This window comes from Polistes fuscatus, unplaced genomic scaffold, assembly GCF_010416935.1.
Source record: "Polistes fuscatus isolate 324 unplaced genomic scaffold, CU_Pfus_HIC Scaffold3, whole genome shotgun sequence".
Taxonomy (NCBI): domain Eukaryota; kingdom Metazoa; phylum Arthropoda; class Insecta; order Hymenoptera; family Vespidae; genus Polistes; species Polistes fuscatus.
The window spans coordinates 5,182,392-5,206,063 of NW_025113107.1; the positions used below are offsets into that span (position 1 = coordinate 5,182,392).

A 23,672-nucleotide genomic window follows, 5' to 3' on the forward strand; every position below is an offset into this window, starting at 1 on the left:
GTGCGAGGGTAAAGGGGGTGAAGAGATCAAACGTTCCGTTCGCCAACACACCGATGACGCATCGTAAGCGCGCACGTTCGCTCAGATTCTCGTTAACGTGAAAGTACTCTCCTCTCGTCCTCTCTCGTTCTATCTATTTGTATTTGTTTATTTATTCGTCATCATTCTTTTTCCTCCTCTTGTTGTTCTTTTTTTTTTTTTACATGCGCGCTCGGTCGCGGAAAGTACACTCGTCATGCGTAACCGATCTCAAAACCATTCTAAATTTTCCTTGTAAAATGTATTCTACAAAGTATTACGAATTTTGGTAAACTTTGTTTTTTTTTTCTTTTTTCAGTTCGATAAATGGTATTCTACGTGCATATGCGATATACCATGCGACGTAGCAAGTTCTTTTTTAATAATATTATAGTTCATAGTTAACGAGTTAGCTCGCATAATTATTTTATTTATCATATTATTCTTACTAACTCTTCTAATTGGACTTTTATTATGATATTTATCATGAAAAAATTCGATATTATAAAAAGATCAAAGTTTTATTCTAAAACGTACTTTATTCCTGAACAAACGAATAATAACACTATAATAAAAAATAGATTATACGCGTTTAATGAAAAATCGGTGATGAAAAGTATATTTATTTTGTTTAGAAGATTTAGTAATCGATGTTACATGGTTGGAGAGGGGTTTACTCGATGAAATTTGAGAAGAGTAATGCGTTTATGGACGTTCCACTGGCACACCCAAAGCAACATTAGCGGTCTTCTGCAGCGACCAACAACGATGGTCGAAGACCCATCCTAACACCCGTCCGCCCGTCTGTTCATATGCCAGACACGATTTTCTACTTAGCAGGAGTCGGTCTAGTCCGACCACTGAACTCTCGCCTTGGAGAGGTACACATAACCCATCTTCCTATAGCCTGGTTGGTGTAGGGTCTTCGGTACCCATCCCCCAAGTTCCTCTTCACTTGTCTCATGGGAATATCTCGGAAAACGGGACACCCTTTTTTCTCTCTTCCTTTTCTTCTTTCTCATTTTTCCCTTTGGCATTCTCCGCAAGTAAATTGATAGATCGGTCCGCGACTTACGAAGCCGAGTGTTTTTCAAAGATATGCTTGGCCTTGATGGATACGATCGTGATTCCTCTCGCAAGAATGCTATTTGCAAAATTTCACACAAAGAGAGAGAGAGCCCTCTTCCCCCTATTTTCTACTCTTCAAAATACGAATTGATTAGTCTCCTCGATGATTTTTTTAATATTTTTACTGTCACGTTTTCTAACGAAATAGTTGAAACACGTCAAAACATTTTCGAAATATCTTCTTTCGGATATACCTGGTCAAATTGAAAAGCCGTTTTGTAGATGTAAAAGTGTAGTAAAAGAAAGAAGAGGAAAATGCAGTGGATTAGTACGGTTTAGTCGAGGACAACGAAACCTTACGAGGTTTTATATCGCCCTGTAACAGGATTACGTTCATTTGTAGCACCAGTGGAACCATCTTAGCATTACGGAACTTAATCCCAGCCGAAGTTAGCCGGTCCACAGACTTTTACCTCTCTTGGGATCATCCAAGATTTATCTCGTGGATATATATATATTTTTTCTTCCCTCCGTTGGAACCAACCTCATATCGCGAACGAGTTCTTCTCTATCGTCTTATTTTTTCTATTTTTTTTTCGTAACCAATCCTTTCCTACGATTCCCCGTGGACCGTCCAAGTTATTACATAAATAGTTATTTACATTCCACTTGTGGTAAATTATATCTTAATTATAATATTAATCAATCATAAAAGGATATTAATTTATTTTTCTGAAAGAATACGATAAAATGTATATTTTGTATTTATATTGTTATTCAGAATGGCGAATAATATTGGAAATAATATAATAATGGATTGATATATTATGGGTAATAGCTTCGTAACTTTTCAAATTTTTGCAGCAATAAATTTATTTGAATATATAACTGCTTCTTTTTAAAGGGTTTTATATAACCTGTCCAACTTTAATTCATACTACTGCAAAATGAATCTTTAATAGCATTTATTCGGCAATAAATACCACCGCGTGATGTTTCATTAAACTTTTAATAATTGTTAATTACATATTTCATTTTATAAATAACACGCAGAATAAACATTTTTGCGTTCGTGAAAAATGAATGCCGTTTAACATTGTGAAACGAAAGTAGGATAGATATCGAAATTTGAGGTGCGTCAGGGTCGCGTCAGGGTTTCTATAGAATTGTGTGGGATTGTGAGATAGACGAGGCTCGTAATTAACAAGGGTGAAAACGTCTCGAGGTAAGCGGAAATTAATTTGTTTCTCGCGATGCCTTCGCTTAAAGCTCAGAGTGAATAAAGAGGGTAGGGATCTTATCGTTTTCTTTGCTCCTTCGTGTTTGTCTTTCTTCTGGAAGACTACGAACTATGGAGTAGAAAGTTTCTTAATCTTCTTAACGTTTCCCTTAACGCTTAACTTCCCTTTTGTCATCGTCTTATAACTATCGACATGAGTATTCGAGACACGCTCAAGCGTGTAACCTTTCTTTTTTTTATTTCTTTTTTTATGTAGATAACAACACAGCATAACAAAATAACACTTTGTTGTTCTTACAAGTAATATTGAATTATTTACCATTATGTTCGAGTAATTCTAAGATTCGAAATTATCATAAATATAATATTTATTTGTTAAGAGAAGCGGGGGAAAGCGAATACTAATGTATATAAGTATACATATATATATATACATACAGTAACGTGAAAGCAGAGAGGAAAATTAATAGTGGCCCGTTGTTTCTACGGCGAAGCGTGAAATAGAAATAGCAGTCACGGAGAGATCATACGAAATGGCGGAAGCAGACGGAAACTTTAGATTGCTCCTCTAAAGTTTCGTCACGCGAGAAAACCGAAGCGACATCGACTAGGCTTAAGCAGTTCGAGTTTCGAATGACGAATGTCATTCGCGTGAGAACATTTGCGACTTAATAAATGGATGTCTACTCTTCGCTTCATCGACAACTTGTTACAACAGTTTAAAACACCAAATCGTTACATTTATTAAGTACTCTTTACTTTTTCCATTTACTTTCAGTTAAAGATATACGAAGAGAATATACACATTTTTTAATATCAATATCAAATAGGAAGTAAACATTTTCCATCGTATTTTTATCAAATGTTTTTATCAAATTTCAACTCGAACGGTGAATATTAAAGACAAATTATTATACGTATATTATGCATCTTGGCTTATCGTTACAAAATTCACCGTTTAACGAAATAATATGTGAATTATTTACATGTTTACGATTTATATTCAAATAAAGAATAATTATATTATATTTTATCTATCTTTTCATGTGGCGGGAGATATCTGTAGGAATCGGGGTTTACTAAAGGGTATTGATTAAAGATCCTTTTACTTTATTTGAAACAAAAATATATTATTTCATCGCACTCTCCGACTTCGTCTATATCTCTTACAGCTCTATTTTTTAGAATAACGTCTTTTCCTATTCTATAAATATCTATTTAAACTCATAAGGAGAATGTCTTTGCCTTATTCTAGATATATATATATCTATTTACATTTTCAAAGCAGATCGTAAACAACGGACGATTGCGTTCTATCTCTCTGTCTCTCACAATTTCCTACATATCGTTGCATCAATACTAATAATTGGATACAAAATTATCTATCTATGGTTGAGAAAGAAGGAAGTAAAATGATGTCATTCTTTTTTTCGAAACAAGCGGAATATTTAAGTCTGTATCCCTATATATGCACCAAGGGCATACTTTGAAAAACGTTCGTGCGAGAGGACGTTATACGAGAGATTTGTTTCAACGAGATATGCTCGGCCAAAAACTACAAGTATTTGTTCTTCTTTTCCTCTAAGTCTCCCTCTCTCTCTCTCTCTTTTTCTCTCTCGGTCTCAAGAGATATACATATGAGAGATATACGTATATATGTATGTACATATGTATATTTCAAATCGGAATATTTCATATCGTCAAAAACGTCTTATCGTGGTATCATAAAGAGAAAACGTTGTCACGGTTACGTTTTCGCATATGTTTCTTACATATGTGTAGTATACGTCTAAGTAAAGCACAAGTAAACCTATACATGCTAGATATTTTTATATATTTGTATATAAATATATTTATTAGAGGAACATTTCTGGATATCGTTCACGAACTAGATATCGAATTGCGTAGTCATACGTGAAGATAGACACAAATCACGCTGAGATCGTCCTGAAGAAATTCTGACCTTATTCGTTTTATCTATCTGCGAAATTTTCAAGGGTGGAAAGAAATGTTGGGAATGTCTACTATGATAGTAGATAAAAACGTGTAGTATTCGCGTACGAGTAGCGCTCAAATTCACGAAAAAGGGATTTTAAAATGATGATCCACGTACACCACTGTGAGAAAGATCCTACGAAGGAAGGATGAAAAGAAATATGAAATAGACACGGAAATATGTTAGTTTTTCTTTACTCTCTCTCTCTCTCTCTCTCTTTCTTTCTTTCTTTCTTTCTTTCTACTTGTCTAATTTTTAGCCTTGCTTTTTATTCATTACGTGGAGTAAAATTTAACATCTTAAAATGTAACATCTCGAATGAAAGATTTAAAAAAATAAAGTTCTTTTATATCACGGAGAAATAAGTGAATAATAGTTCCAGATATGATAAAATACGTTAAATTCAATTAGAAATTAACAATTTTGCATATAATTGAAGAAAAGTATAGGTCCCAATACTTTTGCAATATAAATTCAAGTTGAATATTAAAACGAAGTAGTTTGTCTAGTGGTATGTTTTTTTAATGGTTGTTTCTCTTTACCTTGTATATTTTATTTTTCTCGTAGATTCGAAATTGAAAATCTCTCTGCCGAATATCCATGATATTTCGTGCGTTGGGTAACTCTTCGAGATATACAATTTCACGATCCACTAAACGCTGTGATAATATCCATAAGTAGTTGCTTTTTACGATAAGGAAGGAAAGAAGTGATGTTTGAAATGTTAGATTTAGACGATATCCTTTTAATAGAATATTATTATATAGACACAGACAAATTGAAAAATTATACGAAAATACTTGAAAGTTGCATTAAGTCTCGTATAAGTATAATAATACTAAATTTTGTTTTTTTTTTACAAATAAAATTATTTTAAGCAAGTTCGAATTATGCACCCTGCTGGTCATCGTCCTTTTAAACGTATGTACCTTGGTAAGGGGTGCACGTGGCATAGTTCGTGATAGGTCGTTTTTCTTTTGCTAAAGAAGTAAGATTAGTAGTAGTAGTAGTTGTAACGGTAGGGAAAAGTTAGTCGATAGAAAGAAGAAGAACTTTGCCCTCGCATCGGCCATCGGCCATTGCCCATAGGCCACCGGCCTATGCCTTTTTCATAATTGATCGTCCGATCGATATCCGTTCTCTGGCATATTTTGCTTTCAGGACTCGAGGGAGAGTTGTACTACGTCAGAGAGGGGGTGGTCAACGCGTACGCCATGAATTTTGTCGTTCCGGTGCAAGCGAATATAGCAGATCTTGAATTTTCCTGGCAGAGTCTAGCCGGCCACCCGGTATGTACGCATGGTTTTTTTTTTCTTTATTCTTTCCCCTTTGGATGTATCTTGTCAAACTTTATCGTCCAGAACAAAAGGAATGCTGTTAAGGAATACTTTTCCCATTATAGGCTCGAACAGAATAATAAGAACAAGGTGAAAAAACGAATGTCGATGACCTTGACTACGTAAAGTTAACGATTAAAATATAAATATTTAAAGTACGATCGTCGGTCAATGTGTTTCACAAAATCACCACTATTTATTTTAGATTATACGTATATTGGTATATTCAAATTATTCTTATTATACGTCATTAACATTATTCATATAACGTACTAACGTGTTACGCTAGATCATTTGAAAAAAGTTAGAGTAAGAGTTATTTTTCCATCTTACGTATACACCGTTACGTATACACTTGTTTTAATAGATACGCGCATACATAGAAATGTTAAAATATTCGCTTGGTCAGTTGAATCAAATGAAGAGAGATAATGGTGGTCCTTTAAGTGTTAAGTCATGGTATGCTCGTTGAAATGAACGTTACTATATACTAATACATATGTAGATACATGTATACACGTAGAGAAACGCGTATAGAGGGCTCTAAAGCATTGTCATGGTAGTTTAGCAAGAGGGTGTTCGACGAAAGAGAGAGGGTGGAGACTTCGGTCGAGGACTATATCAATACTCTATCAATATGAAATACAAACAAGCGATGAGAGAGTGGCAGTCCGTGCCTCGATTTTACTTTCCCCCTTTAGTCACCAAGGAAACCGAACTCTCCCAATAAAACACTCCAACCACCTCCAGACAAGGAAGTCGTGGGTTACGCGGTTCTCCTTTCTTTCTTCATTTATCTTTCTTCTTTCCAATTCTAATCATATCCGGATACTCTGATCCCGACATTCGCCATTAACGTACATATAAAAATAACTGCAACAATTATTCGTTATTCGATATAAATTTAAAACAACTTTTGAGAATTTGATAACGTTCCGTAATTTTGACGAGTATGAAATAATGTCACGATCGTCTTATAAATTTACACTCAAGTATAGAAATGTAAAATGTAAAAATCTCGAAGTAGGATTGAATGACGAGGAAAATGCAAGGACGCGTATCTGTATGCGATTCTCGTATACGGCCGAATGCACCGACGTTTCTCAATAATTTCATTCGCCTTTGAACGGCACAATTTGCATCCCATTATGAATCGATTGCTTCCTACCGCGTCGAGCTAATAAAAAAAATGTTTCAATTCATCGAGTCGAATCCTTGAAAATCTATCGTTCGCGAATTTCTCTTTAATAAATGTTCAATCAAATTTTACAATTTTATTTCATGTCAATGAGCAAATGCTTAAACGTTTTATTGAAACATTATAAATCGTAATAATAATAATAATAATAATAATAATAATCAATAGCGATTATAAAATAAACCAACGAATAAAGCTCGTAACAATACGTGTACAATATATTACCATTTATACCAATATATTGCCTATTTTGTTTGGATTAACATAAAATGTGCATAAATATTATATATTTATTATGACAGGAAAATAGGAAACTGAATATCCCTCGACGTCATCAAGCTCGTTTGAACTCTTCGGGTATTAGTGCAGGGAATTAAAATAACGCGTATCATTTTTCAAACGACAAATTGTAAAGTATATAGTGACCAGCGTGTATTTCGGAAGAGTTCCTAATAAATGCACGTAAGTTACCTTTAATTTATTCGCATTTCTTGATTATCATTTCTTTCCATTAATTTTTCAATTTTGATACTTTTGAGTCATTTAACCCTACCCGCTTTCGGATTGTCTCAATTAATAAACGAGTTGGCCGAAGGTTAAGATTTAAACAATTAAAAGTTTGTTAGTTTTATCAAATTAACTGGCGCCCAATAATAAAGTCATAAAATTATTAAAATTGTTATTAAAAAATTATTATTAAAATTAATTAAAAATTTAGAAAACACTGTCCCAAGCTCCGGCAAATGGAATATATTCGTTAAATAATAAAACAGATATATATTCCGAGTGTAATTATACTATAATATAATCATACTAATAATTGAAATGAATTTAACTAATATTTGTACGTAAAATATGGTATATACAATTGTAATAAATAATCACGTACCTGTATATATGTATAATACGTGACATGTAATCCTTAAATCCTTGAAAATCGTCGAATATCGTTCGTTCCATAGCACATAGATACAGAATATAGTAAAAATTCGAAATAGCTAGTAAGCAAATACATTACGTATTAAAATATTGCCAAATAAACCAGCTTGTCACGGAGAAAATTGATCGAAATTGATATACAAATAGGCAAATCAAATTGGAGTGTGGATGAGATTTGCCAGCGTAAAGCTATATATCTGATAGTTGGACGTGTCCATTCGGGTAACAGGGTCGCAACCCCAATTACACATGCCGTATCGTTTGTCTATCCGTTCATCTCTGTTCACGAAAACTTCTTGTCGCGTGTGGTAATTTACGTTCTATCCGTACCCTCCGCAATGTCTGACTCACCATCGTTGTTTCTCCTTGTTGTTATCTTTGTCTTCTTATCGATAAAGACAATCTCGAATAATCTTGTTATGTATTGATAATCTGGTCATCCGTACAAGTCGTTCGATGCTTCCGTGAACAGCAATTTATTACTTTTCTTTTATTCCGACTTAACTCCAAACAGTTTGATTTTACGAGATATTCAAATTTACTTAAACAAAATTTCTTATATTTTTAGTACCCCAAGAAATATAATATTTTTATACATTTAACAATTCTGTTTATTTAAATGATAAAGTTAAAGTATTCAAAAGTTGTGTATATGTATATAATTATAATATATACATTGTTTTTAATTATACGAGGCATAAATATTTTTAATGTTGTTTTATACAATCATTTACTCTGTTATTTTTTGATTTTGTTAGACTTTACTTAAACAGAGTTTCTCAGCGAGGTTCGCGAATCAAGTAAGACTTGTTTATCTTGCAATTTTATTCGCTACAAGATACAATAAAAAAAAATACACGCTTACAGAGTAAGAAATAACGACGATTTTGAAAAAATCCATAAAAGACGTCCTTAAAGAAAAATATTTTTTTTCCACGACATATGTCTTTTTCCATTAGTCAAAGTATATCTCATAAAAAATGTTCATATCATTAAAAAAGAACGAAACTAGTTACGTGAAACATCCTCTATATACGAATATAAAATACGATATATTCTATATACACGTTTAATAATTTTCCCATAGAATAGAATTGGTTGAAACTATGAGGATTACAGTTACTCGAGATTAGTCGTTGAAAATGGTCTCGTTTCACGAACTTCCCTTGCCAGGTTCGAATCGAGACTGTTCGTCCAATTGTCCCAATTATCCTGACGTTCAATCTAACCGAAATCGAAGGGTATAAGATCTGTTCGGGTGATCGGGTAACGTCGAATTGACGATAAGACGAGGGCTTGCGTCAGGGTTGCGTCCCTTCCTTTTTTCCTCTGCTAACGTAGATAGGGACTCGTGTATGCCCTATTGCTCCTAGATGGCAATAATATCCTTTTTTTTCTTTCGTCGGAACGAAAGTACGCCCCATCGAGTTCCCATCGGCCTCGAGAGACCGACGGTATTACAAGTAATTGTCGCCTTAGGCTACCCGACCATCCACCCCTGTCATATTCACCCCATTTTACACAACTTCCAACTTTCTCTTCTCCTGGTCTTACTATTCGCGGAGAACAGTGTTAACAATAAAATGGGGGAGAAGGAAGTGCTGAGGAGCTTTCGCTTAACAAGTGGATGATTCATAAATCATCCCGAATTCATGTTTATTCAGTTTATTGCAAAACGTTTCAACTCTGATTAATGGTAAATTAAATCAATTACTATTTAGTCGTCGTTGTTGTTGTATTAAATATCTTTTTTTTTTTTCTCCTTTATCTTTAATTATTTTTTTTTTTTATATAATTTCTAGTTTTTTGATAGAAAATTTGTAGGGATTCAAGACTGAGCTAAAACCTCTTAAATGATTTTATAGATAGATCGAGCATTCCTTTCCGAGTCTTCTCAAGTTAATATTTGTTTGAATTGTTGATAAAATAATTAACCTAAAGTAGCGTAATATAAGAATTTTAGGCTCGCCCAAAACGCAATCTTTACTTTTTATCCACAAATGCATCGATCTTTCATGACGTCCTAGTTCTTGTTCTTTTTACTTTCTTATTACGAACCGAACAGACTTGTAGAAGAAGCAGAAATGTACTTTTCTCGAATCCTCTGATTTCTTTAATCTTTTCGACATCAAAAGCTCAAAGAATCATAAGGATACCATCATGACGATTGTCGACAGAGACGAAGTGCAATTATAAAAATAGAAAGGACCGTGTTAGAAAAATATTGTCCTAGAAAAGCTCGTAAAAGATAAAACGAAAGAATAGAAATTAAGATATCAGTAATCTACAAAATATTTTCAGTCTATTGCTGTCATCTAAATATAATCATCGGGTAACCTTTTTTTTATATCTATATGTGGGAAGAAAATAATAATAATAATAATAATAATAATAATAATAATAATAATAATAATAATAATAAAGAAAAATCCTTTCAATTGTTGGCTCATTCGTTAAGAATTTATTACCTGCCGTCGTACTCGACGCGTATGAGAGCGCCGAAATACTTGATCTACGATATTTCATTTTGATAGTTGCGCGCGTATAACCGTCGATTACCGCGGCTGCCGTTAATTAATTAAATTGCGGCCGTAAATAATCGATCGTATTTTCGTGCATGTTGGCAAACGGTAGTAGCAGCGGCAATAGCGTTGTCGAAATCGTAATGATGGTCATTGACGTTTACAAACGATTACGAGATTATAACTCTTCTCTTTGATATCTTTATCGTATTATTTTTATTACTATCCAGTATGATAATATTTCCATTTACAATTTAATCGATAGATATTTTAGATGAAATCACGTACTTTCGGATTATTATTTTATTCAGAAAAGAAACAAAAGTCGTTAGTCGATTGACCCTGGATCGATCGAAAATTAAATTCAAAGCTTTTGTCTTCTCGTTGAATATTTTTTTGCTCATAAAAGAACATAGATCAATATGGGTTCATCGAAAGAATTAACATTTCCTTCCTGGTTGTATAGAAAAGTAGTTAGAAGTATCTATACTTTATGAAATAAATGAGATACGATTAAGAACGATATAACGTTCAGATATTTCCAATATTTAACGATAAATAAAGCAAAAGAAGAAATATTAAATATGTATTGCAATCAGTAATTATTTGAATAAGAAATAAGAAAACATAGAGCTTACTAATGGTATTAATATCGTTTGGGGGTGGTGGAATTAATTGGAAATTCGACGAGATCACGATCGTTGATGCGAACCGATTAATGCTCGGTACGTTTTCGATAATCCTGTAGAATGGTAGGTGGAGGGAGGGAAGGCAGAGGGCAGGTGATGTGTACTCGCATAGAAGCACCACGGACGCCCTTCGTGGCTTCCGTATGGTAAGTCCTGTGAGATAACAGCCTCGTGTTTCGGATAACAGGGAATATCAGCCGCAGGGACACCCGACACCCCGAGTCTACGTGTCGCTCCCCTCGGACCACCGATGAACGCGCCTGCCATGGATTATGCGACATAATCGTCCGTAACCCGACACCGGACTCGTGTAATTTCTCCGAAAATATATTTTCCACGAGTAACGCGCCTCCTTTCCCTTTCCTCCTCGAGATATGTCATCCCTTCCATTCTCCTTTTTTCTCGCATTCCTCCCTTATCTCGAAACGTTATTATTATTATTATTATTATTATTATTATTATTATTATGATTGACGTAATTAAGCATACAAATTGAATATAATTTTTACAATTATTATTAGTTCACATTTTAAAACTCTTATATAATATAGTGATAAATCGTTAAGATAAGATAATAATAAGAAGAGCAGAGAGTGTTTAGGCCAAGTTACCATTTCAAAGATGGATCAAGCGGATATCAACAATGATTCGAAAGCGTTGAATAAAGAAAAAGAATTTAACGGTAAAGTTGACATTTCATAATATTTCAAAATAAAATACGATCGGCATAATCTCCGATAAAGCTGGAAGACTCGGTACAGGGCAGCGTCACGTAAGTTGCGCTTTTCGTAGCTTAACTTCCTCGTAGAAAAGCGACCGTTCGTGAGAGTATAAGGCCTTAAGGTACGAACGTGGTTTGCGTTTAAACTGGAAATTTTGTATATGCTGCATAATACGACCTTATTATGTTAAGGTATACGGGAGACTATACGACGAAAGATAGAGACAGAGAGAGAGAGACACAGAGAGAGAGAGAGAGAGAGAGAGAAATAGAATAAGAGAGAAACAGGCCCTTCCTAGAGGGTGCATGCATAATAGAACACTGCTACCTCAGTCTTCCTCTCTCTCTCTCTCTCTCTCCCTCTCATATCCTGTCTGTTCCATCCTATCTATCCTTTTCTCTCGATTGGACTTCAACTTTGGCCAACTCAAGTTGTTGATTTTGGTTGAATAGTCTCAATTCTCTATTGTATAATGTGAAATCGTAATTTTTTATTCGATTCTAGTCATTTCGTTTCTATTCTTCTATTTTCTTCATTTATATATATATATGTATATAATCATTGATCGAGATTAATTATAATATTCGGAAGATATAATAAAATGTAATTTTTCAAAGCAGTAACTTAATCAATTTCGTGTCGGTTTAGTAAGATGTAAAATTACGTTTTAATGCATACGTTAGATTACTTTTTTCTTTTTCTCTCGATGTCTCTCTCTCTCTCCCTCTCTCTTTCTTTCTTTCACTTACGTCGTGGCCTTCATCGTCGAGGTACGTGGCGTTGACGTTTTAATAATTTCATTTGCCACGTCAAGGGCCTCGGCATTTCCGCGCGAAACTTTGCGAGCTATTTTCCATGGAATAAAGCGAAACAACCCAGTCTACTTACCACTACACAACCACTACCACTCGTGGCCTGCTTACGTTGCTAGCAGAGATTCAATTTTAACTCGTTGAATTGCATGCTCCTGCTACGAAACAGCTCGGAACAGGATAACCACGACGACTAATTTCTTTGCTTACCGAGGAATATAAAACTTTTTCAACGATCGAGCTTGGCTCGAAGAAGAAATGAAAGAGAAAGAGAGGAAGAAAACAAAAGAAAGAACATTTTGACTCTGTACGGCATGAAAAAGACGTAGTAGAAGAAGATAGTAAAAGCGTTGTAGTGTGGAAATAAAGCGTAAGAGCGTAAGATGTTGAGACGCGGGTTCAGCCTTTTTAACGTTGCCCCGAGAACAGCTTTGATAATCTTGAACGGCCTCTTATTAAAAAACGATCATTAAAAAGGAGTCCAAACGGGGTTATTGTAAGGCAAGAAAAACACGCCTACTTGTTCGTAAAGTGTTTCCATTATTTTCTCTTTTTTGTACACTCCTCCTTCCCTCTTTCGCTCACCGACCTCCGCCCCAATTTTCCATCCTTTCTGTATTTTCTTCGGTCTCACGTGAAAGGAGTATCTGCGAGAATGGCCTGTGCTTCTTTCATGTTCCTTATTTTTTCTTCTTTTTCTCTTACTTTTATTTCTTTTTTTGTTCCTTCACTATCAGATTATATACTCTTATACCGTCTACGTTTTTAAGAGAGACGCGTTTATGAAATTATTAAAATGCTCTAAAGCATTGTTGCGTTTGTAAATCTTTTTTCGCACAAAGGTGATGTAACAAATTTCTTACCAAGGAAAAAATTTCATTATATTATAAACCGTAACTTGTGTTCGCTTATCAGTATATTCGCTTATCATATATATATATTTAATGCAAGTGTGAGAACGAGTTAATGAAAATTGAGATATGAAAAATCATTCGACGGATAATTGAACACAATAAATCAAAAACACCCTGTGCACTATAGGCACACATATAACGATTGTTAGAAAAACCGCCTTACTTGCTAAAATCCCGGACACTTGTTAAAGTCGATTGAGCTTCGGGCGAGAAAAAGAAAGTTACAAGACACGTGGGTACTCGTTTAACGTAGCTTACCTATAAATTCCTTTCATCTCGGCAACGTGGAAGAGACGCTGGCAAAGTTCTCTATAGAAAACTCTTAGATTACGTCATTAATTTTGCGAAAGTCCGTGTGTTGGGGGTCCCTCATGGAAAGTGAGCAAGCAAGAGAGAAAGGAAAAGAGGCTGTGGAGATTATATCGTGAATGGAAGCGTTAGTACTGGCTGGCATTGAGCGATCGTCTCATCTTCCTTGCGAAAAGTTAGATGAGGAAATTTGTCCTTGCGATAGGTTCCCTCATAGTTGCTGAACTCTTACACGTTTACTCTAATACTATCAACGCTGCAAAAGAACGGACGACGAATAGATAGAATCCTTCGTTCGGAATTTGTTTGTCTTTTTCCATCAATCTATTATTATATTTCGAGGATATCGGCGTTACCTCGAAACGAAAGAGATAGTAGAGAAGATTTGTGGAAATATTTAAGAGGAAGCGATGCCTTTGAGTAAGAGGAACAACCGACCAAGCCCTCTGGGAATTAATATCTCGAGTGAGTAAGAACTCGAGCGGGGAACCACTTCAATGATCGTCGGAGTGGTAATAAACGACTAAAGATTAAATCGTCCTAGATGGTTATCTGTTCCTTGTCTTCGCCTTTGTCCGACGCATTATCTTAATCCGTTTGTGTTAATCGTTGGTAGAACATGGTGAGATGAATCAAGAGATATATCGTTTACAAAAACTTATCAACACAATGTATCGTTTAATCAAATTTAATCGTATTATAATATCTTGGCGTAGTGGCAAAAACTTGACAAATTATTTTACTAACAAGTGACAAAACTTCGTTTACGGCATTAAAGAGAGAAACTGGAGAGGATCTCGTCTTTGATAATATCAAGGAAGAAAGAAAAGGATGAAAGTTTAATATCCCGTTTTCACAGTAGACTTGTTCTATAGTAGATCTTAAAAGAAAATTCTCTCTCTCTCTCTCTCTCTCTGGAAAAGGCAGAGATCGGCTTACAATTTCTGTCGAGATGATAGTCGCGTTGTCGAGTTCTCGTAAGTTTGGGTGTCGGCTAACCAGCGAAGCATAATTACAGACTCTCCCTTCAAGAACGAAGAAGCATCGCATTTTCGGAACGAAAGGAGTTGAGATCTTTAGCGTCTGCTCATACTTCTTCTCTCCGCGCGTTAGAACAGCTCGTCGAAGAAACGAGCATGGAACAACGCTCGTAGGAAAGTCGGGATCAGACGGTCATTTATCAAATGTAGAATTAGGGACATCTGTCCGTTCTGGAAGCTCGCCAAATTGAGTACCTACATTTTACAACCGACACACAGCTGTCCTAAATCCTAAAAACGTGGCCAAAAATAGAAGATGTAGTTTGATTTTATTGAAAATTAGTATTCGAGGGTTTTTTTTAGATCGCTGATTACGAATCGGGTATTATTTCAAAAACAAACAAAATGGTGAAAGAGAGAGACAGATAAAGCTAGTATAAAAAAATTGTATTATACACTTCGCATATTAAAAATGATAATATATTTACAAAACAGAACAAATTGCTAATGCCATGAAACGATGATACGTCTTATTGTAATCTATTGTACGTTAAGTACAATAATCGTTCGATAATCGTTCAATGGAGAATTTCGTATTTTTAATTGAAGAAAAGTCTCATTAACGTAGAAATTCAATTTTTTGATGGAAGAGAAAAAATGAATAAAATGATGGTACTCGAATGGAATAAATTCTTTGAACAATTTTAAGGGACTAACTTTAAAACGATTACCTACTTTGAACGTTTCGAATATCATCGAATCGAACCAGCTAGGATAGCTTGCTAATGATTTATCGCTATAATGGACAAATGATAGGAGTGAGATGTCGGTCTAATGCTAACACACGTAGACGCCTAACAACCGTCTGATAGATGCGTGCTAAGCGAGGCAAAACAGCTTGCGTAGTGTCGAGTTAATCGATGAAATTCACGCACCGTTACCAACGTGACTCGAAATTCGATTGCTTTTGGAAAACTCGTTTGGTTTATATAACAGTCCAATATAGTCTCTGATGTCAAATTAGACAAAAGATAAGAACGAACATTTTCTTTCTCTTCAATTTTTTTCAAATTTTTATAAATGCAAAGTATAATCGAATGGTATCGTAAAGAAATAGGATATCTGAGAAAACCGAGTGTTTGATCAAAATAGAGTGTTAGAATGTTGCGACTTTAAACGTAGGTATCGCGAATAGTGTGCGAACGTAGATATAAGGTAGAAGGTTGGGATCAAAGGCTCGTTTATCAAGTCCCTGGATTCCGAACGTCTGCCCTGTGTCCCGCAGGATGAATTTATCGGTTTTATAATTAAGAGTAGCTGGCAATACCTGCCGAGTAACTCGTAGGTAATTTATTTCTATGTATATATATATGCATTTTACTCTTTCTCTCCCTTTCTTTTTTTTTGTTTCTCTTAGCAATACTTTCCATGCTTCCCTCAGAAATAACCATCTTCGTAAAACTTTATCCTCTCATCCCCATTCTCGTACTTTGAACACAAACGAAGCTCTCTTTCAACGAGAATAACGGACGGTAGTTTGCTTTGTTCTTGATTCTAACTAAGATTCCACAGTGTAGATTGATGGAACAGAACTCTCGTGGTTTTGTATCGTTGTATTCGAGTCGAGGCAACCGAAAGTTGTTAGGTATACCTACGTACACAAGAGGCAACGTCCTAACGAGCATGTAATTACAATGAAACGATTGAGCTCTATACGACGCTCAGGGAAATCCAGGTAATTATTACGAATTATAGCGGAAACCGAGAGTGCAGTAGCTCGTAGGCTTGAGTTAGGACAGCTTCGTCAGAAGAGGAGACGAGGAGGTTTGCCTGACTGGGAGAAACAGGAGGAAGAGAGAAGAGGAGTGACGAGGTGCGGTGAAGAGAGAATTGAGGGGTTTGGGGGGGTGCAGATAGCGGTAGGAAGAGAAGCCACGGAAGAGGGAGGGAGAGAACGGATACGGTACGGTACGGAGTTTGAGGCTTGTTTGAACAGGCTGCAGCTTCCAAAGAGGGTGGTCGGAGTAGTAGGGGTTGCTATGACGATCACGCCCCATCGAATTACGCGAAAATTGCCCTACGTACCCCACACCCGACCGTCCACCCTTCATCAGGACTTCAGTCTTTCCAAACTCACTCGTTCTCTCTCTCTTACTCTATCATTCGTTCTCTTCTCGTGTTACGAATACACGAGCGACGATAAACGGTTTTGCCAAATCGCATGCCTTTCGATCGACCTTTTCACTCGGTTCCCTTCCATCTTCTCCAATTCTCCAAGTTCGTAGTAGTCAAAGTCGATGACTAAGTCCGACCAGATATTAAACTTACACGTGTACCTTCGCATTCGTTTGATAACAGTTGCCAATATCTCTATAACTCTATGAAGACGAAAAAAACCTGACTAAAGTTAAACTATTAATGTATGTATATAGTGAGTTAAGGATCCAACAAATTTTGAATTGTCGCCATTGAAAGTAACCATTGAAAGTAGTCATTACACGACTAACACGTATCCACTATTGTTTCTCGCTGGTTTCGATAGAAGTCACGTTACGTGTCATGGACACGAGTTTTCTCTTTTTCCTCTCTCGCCTGTTGTTAGGTAATAAGCCGGAGGCAGGATTAAAAGACTACGAAAGTCCAATATCGGTGAGACCGTCAGGTTGCGAGTAAAAGAGCTAGACGTTACACAAAATTCCTGTGGGAATTCCTGCAATCCTTTACGTGATTTCTCTCTCTCGCTCTCTCTCTCTCTCTCTTTCTAGTAGACAACGGGTGCTACACGGGGGACGCAATGTTTTCGCATTAAGGGTTAAACTGTCCCCTCCGTTGAATTGAACACAGAGACGCGCTCGCGCGCACATGCTCGCAAACATACATATATATATATATATGAAGAGAAGTGCCAGCGAATTGTCGCAATTTATACGCTCCTAGCTCCAATTAACCGTACTTTCTCGTAATAAAATTAGCCTCGCACGATTTCGTCCTGTCTCTGTTACACCATTCGTCGCGTTTCCTTTCTGAACGTGGACGTTCTCTAACGTAAACCGAACACGACGACGGCTATACCATCTCGACTTTTCCACTCTGCTTTATCACGTATTCGTATTCGTTTTTAATTAAAAATGGGATTAAAATGTATATCGAAGTGACATAGCACCAACCCGGAAAAAAAGCCGCGTTGATTAACAGGAGCCTTTGTTTGTCCGTGAATTTTCATTATTTGGCTTTACGAATGAATTGTTTGTCTGCCATGTGTATAACAAAAGCAACAGGAAAAGAAAATAATAAAAAAAGAAGAGGAGACATAAAACTGTGTACCATTTTTTTCCATGTATCGTGTAAAACTATAAAATACGTAAGAAATAAAAAAGGCTGGTACTAATTTGGTTTAATAATTTGAATAAAAGTATCAACGAATATATATATATTATACAGAGATACTTAAAAACTATACGATTTTTCCGTGGTCGTACCGCTACCAAAAACCGCTCACAACAATGGATACTGGTCGACCAACAGAGGTGAATGAATTGACAAGGAAATGCCACACAAAGAGCGCGCGCGAGAGAGAGAAAGAAAGAGAGAGAGAGAGAGGGGGGAAATATTTTTCACTCGCCAAAGTAACGTCAATTTTTCACGGGATGGTGGACAACAAAGTTAGCTCAGGTGAACTGCTTTATTTGTGGAACGCCATTGTCCGCCCATGGCTTGTAATTTCTTATAAACTCATTTCTTTGTGAATTGTTTTTTCTCGGCACCTATCGTGAGTGCTTTTAAAAGCTTCATCACGAAAAAGGGAAGAAGAAGATAGATAGAGAGAGAGAGAGAGAGAGAGAGGAAGAGAGAGAAGAAGAAGAAAAGAGATAAACGGTTATAACGGTCGTTACTTACTGCCGGAAAACTACAAAAAGACTAAAGTGGAAAGTAGCGTGTATGATAGGTCACGTCAGAAAAAAAGGTTCCAAAAAGTGTGAGCACAAAATAGTAAACTTTTTTTTTTCCTAAGATTCTGTCTGGCAGAGAACAATTTACACGGAACACGATCGTTTGAATTGGTTTTGATAAAAAAATAAACGAAACATTCACGCGAAAGGATAATTTCAATTAAAAATTTGTATCGTCCAAATTTTAGTCTACCGATTAAAAATCCACTGCTTACAAGGGGGTAATTGCGTTATTTAAATTTAAGTAAACGAGTGTAAAAATAAAAAAGAATAGATGGTGTTGGTTAAGAAGCAAATTGACATTTGTTCGTGAATGGGTTAACAGAAAATAGCAGGGAGATAATGACAATAAGAAGAGATCGTTTCCGTTTGTCATTTTCCTCTCCACTCGGCTGACGTTTACGTCGAAACGACTTAGCATTACTTCCGGAATGAAGATGAATTAATCTAGAAGCATCTTTTCGTACTATCTCGTTTTCCCTCACGCACCCTTTCTCGCTTCCCTCTACTTTCTTTTCTTCTCTAACGAATATCTTGGGTCCGCTTCGTCTAACCCCTTTCATCGCGTTCATCATCGTCGTTACGTCGTAAGCAAATAGATTCGAGGAAGAGGGTGGTAACTCGTACCTTATTCGACGAGAGCAAATTTCTATCTTGAATTCCTAAATAATAATTTATTATCTCTTTGCGCTCCATAGGCGGATCAAACGGCATTCCATTACAAAGTTAATACAATATCGTTCTAAATATGCTACCGATAATGAAATAATTAACAACGCTTTTCGTAATCCCGTTAAAATATTCTACATTGAACGATTTCGATAAAAAAAAATATATATATATATATATATAACTTTAACCACATTCGAGCGTTACGTCTAAGGATGAAAAAGATCTTATGTTAAATTGGTAAAGAGCTCGCTTAGTCTAATCTTGTATAATAGCAATGCTATATTTGAGAACAATATTTGTCGTTTAAAAGGAAAAGAGAGACAGCGAGAGAGAGAGAGAGAGAGAGAGAGAGATAGAGAGATGCAAGAGGGAACGACAATTTAACGAGCGTGGTTCTAATTATTAGCTCGACTGTACTTCACGGACTGTGTGAGAATCGGAGAGGGTCGTATAAGAGTTGTTTCTACCCTCGGTGTTAACGCGATATACCCTCTAGGTTCCAGGCAAAGCCTACGTTGACAGAGATAGAGATATAAAGAGATAAAGGGGAGAAAAAGAGAGAGAGAGAGAGAGAGACGTATATGTGCAAACGCGCATGTGGATATGCAAAGTCTCGGCTCTCCTAGTTTCATCTACACTACGCTTCTGTTTAGACTTGCCTATCTCTCTCCCACTTAGAGATATAAAGAGATAAAGGGGAGAAAAAGAGAGAGAGAGAGAGGAGAGACGTATATGTGCAAACGCGCATGTGGATATGCAAAGTCTCGGCTCTCCTAGTTTCATCTACACTACGCTTCTGTTTAGACTTGCCTATCTCTCTCCCACTTAGTGCCTCTTTACTTCCATACATATGCATCCAAATGATTTACTGTCCTTTACACGCGACACTATTTAGCTCTCTCTCTCTCTCTCTTAGCTTTTACTCTCAGAATTCTCTCCCAAAGCCCATCAGGCAAGTGTCGTATGTTAAAAGGCACTCTTCACATATTTATTGAGCTTGAAGTAACCTTAAAATTAGTTAACTATTTTAGATCTAGAAGTAACTGAGTGTATATTCGTATTCCCTTCCCTCTCTCTCTTTCTCTCGCAATAAATAGATAGAGTTTTTGAAGTAATAATATTATTGTACTTAAGTAATATTTTATAATGTAAGCAATTTGTTATATATGAAAATTTATTTGAAAGAAAGCACAAGTTTTTGTACCATTTTCGATCCATTTCTCGAGAACCGTAGGAGCTTTATTGCAAAGCCACAGAGCTAACGATTCCATTGGCGATAAGCAGGCTATCGTTCTGGTCCCGATTTCGGTTAGCTATCTCTGTTCGAACGATGCTCCGATTTCTCATGTGTTCGAAGCTGACTGAGAACTTTCTCTCCCTAACGGGTATTGTCCTATCGAGCTTCGACCGGATCATACGGACAGGCGGAAACATGCTGGAAAAGCGCTAGGACCACTGTGCACTTTATCGTCTAGTCAACTGGAAACCGATAACGTCTTCGGATCGATCGTTTCGATTCTGACAAGAGCCAAGATTGTTCATGATTTTTAATAAAGTATCGGAAAGAAGACGAATCTGCAACGGGGAACAATCGGATTATCTAAACTTTCATTTTGTTTTCTTTTTTTCGGCTTCGAAGCTAATCGTTAAATAATTATGTTATAAGAAATTGTATACTTTCGAAGAGAAAACAAATTTAACAATTAACTTTACAAAGCAGAGTATGAATTAATATCGATTATTCGTATTATTTGGCTCATATCTTATCGAAAGATTTGTTTCTTAATAAAGATCTATCTTGTAATAAAATGTGGTTTTCTTTTTCTATTAGAAAAAAAGAAAATATTTCTTTTCTCGAAAGAGTGAGCCTTTTTTTTTCTTTTATTTCTTCAGCCTTATGAGGTAAGATCACGCTCGCGTTAAGACGTTCTTGTGATAAGACGATCTCGCGTCGGAAAAATATGATAGACGCGAACACTTCACCTCAGAAATGGTTTTACTGCGCCTAAGGCAGCTATGATCGATGACGCCACACCGTTTTCGTTCGACGATATTTATTTCTATTCGTTTTAAGCCATATAATCTTATCACATGTATACTTATACATGAAAGTAAAATAAAGAGACGAGAAAAGAAGAAAGAAAATAAATGTATATATATTACGAAAATATATTCAGACAGAAGCTCTCAAACTTCGTTCAATCGCACCTTAAAATAATATTCAACGTTTATAGAGCCTACAAATTTATTTGTTTTAATATATCGATTTCATTAAAAAAAAAAAATAAGATTTTATTATAACATCGTACATAATTATTAAAACATTTGAGAAGGAAGTAAAAGAAAAAGAAAAGACAATTCTTTTCAACGAACTTGTTCTATGCAGTGGTAAAAGAACGAAGACGATTGGCACGTTCATTACGTTGCTTAAAAGAAAAAAAATATAGGAGAAAAAGAGAGAGAAAATAGTATTTTCACTGACGACGACATATCTTCTTTCGATTGGCCAAGTTTCGCTTTTCCTATGGATCAGGAAAGGAAGGAAAGAATGTTAGGAACGATGAGTGCTCTTGTCCTTTTCGTTTCCGTCAAAGACTTCCCTTTAATTTCTAGTGCATCCAATATAGAATGTCCAGTTGAACGGGATTGGGTATGGTAGGAAGGAGGGTGCCAACGAAGCTCCATAGCAATCGTTTCATCGAAAGTCCGTAACTTTAGACTCGAGATGGGTGCAAACGTGGGAAAAAGGATCGACGGTATTTCATTATTGCGAGAAAGATAAGAGAAGAAAGAGAGGGTGTAACTTTAGATAAGACCACGCCAACTACTCCTTTTTCCAATCGTGTTTCACACATTTTTTTCTTCTTTGTTTTTTCAACTAGATAGATAGGTACAGAAATGTGAGAAGCAACGAGGACAGGCGTACCTTCGACAATAATGACAAGAAAACGTGAAATGAAAGTGAGGTGGAAACGAGACGGCAGCAAAGTATAATTTCGAGATAAATCTTGTGCGACTCGTTTCCCTTGAATATTTCGACAACCCTTCGGGCAGGATCGAGTCCAAACGAGGCAACGGCGCGAACGCGCAGGGATAATAACGCGAAGTAGTTCGCATAATTTCGTGATAAATCGTCTTTCAGAGACTTCCAAAGCCACACTCGTTTCCTTCCTGTATTCCACATTTCTCCGACGAGACTCGAGCGTCGTCTCTATACGACTTCCTTTTCATCGACCATAACAATGGCGATACTACGATTACTCTTTTAGTCCCCAATCACCTACAACTACATCCACCATCTCGCTATTTTTTTTCTCTTTCTTCCATCCCATTGAACGATTTGATTGTTCTACTCAAAATAAAGTAACACAATCGTCTAGCCATTTATTTTTAGACGATATTTTAAGTATTTTTTAAGTATTAAAAATTATAAGAGAAATAGTCACATTTCTATAAATCCAAACTACACGGTTAATTCGTTATATTAAGACACGTTAAACGTACTGGACAAGACTGAAAGGAAGGTTCAACAAAGTTACGACGAGGTTGCGCAAGTAAATGAGTTCGCGAGGGTCGGACGAAAGCAGAAGCAGCTTGGGTAAACATTTTTACATTATTATGAGGATCCGAGAGTGGATATTAAGTAAACGCCTGGCAGCGTTGAGAAATCGCTGTAGAGTAACCGAATCGCCTCGTTCTTACTCTAAAGCTCTCCCCCCATCCTTTCTTCCAACTAGTCGGGGATCGAAAATTCAACCCCCAGCCCTCCCACTTTCATCCTCTTCCCCTCCCTTCTCTTCCACTTTCGACATCGAGCTAATCGCGAGATTGAACGGACGTCTTGTTCGATGCTCGACCGGTTAATCGCGATTTCCAAGAATACGTGGAACCACCGCCATCGATGCAAGGGGAATGGCTGCTGTATAAAACATTATACTTTGCATTTCGATAAAGCCAGTGAACCCAAACGATTCATCCTTCTTTTTACCGTCTTTCTTCATTCACGAGAATGGATCGTTCGCTACGATAACCGTATATCATCGGCTAATCCGAGAACGGCGCGTTTGAACATCGTAAAATAGAGAAAGGATGAGAGAGAGAGAGAGAGAGAGAAAGTGAGAGATATTGAAACGAGAAAGAAATTTCTCATCTTTTACACTCGGTCAGACGCATATTTCCTTTTTCTCAAACCGAAAGGACTTTGATCCTCGTGATATCTCTCGTAAGAATCTCGTAGAAACATGCTTCTTCATCTATATAATATTAGAGCAATAACGGAATGATCCGTTGAAGCTGGGACATTTGA

The 23,672-nt window shown here is 36.3% G+C and overlaps 1 protein-coding gene across 3 annotated transcripts in view; it reads left to right on the forward strand.

Annotated features, from left to right (window-relative positions):
• The window catches only part of LOC122519235 (tyrosine-protein kinase Drl), a 63,028-nt gene that overhangs the window by 18,747 nt on the left and 20,609 nt on the right, over positions 1–23,672 (forward strand). For 2 of the 3 annotated variants that reach the window (XM_043638575.1, XM_043638576.1), the window contains exon 2: positions 5,484–5,611. The exons of the other annotated variant lie outside the window; for it this stretch is intronic. In XM_043638575.1, coding sequence (XP_043494510.1) covers positions 5,484–5,611 — 128 coding nt within the window. The remainder of the gene's footprint in view (positions 1–5,483; positions 5,612–23,672) is intronic. 3 annotated transcript variants of the gene reach the window in all.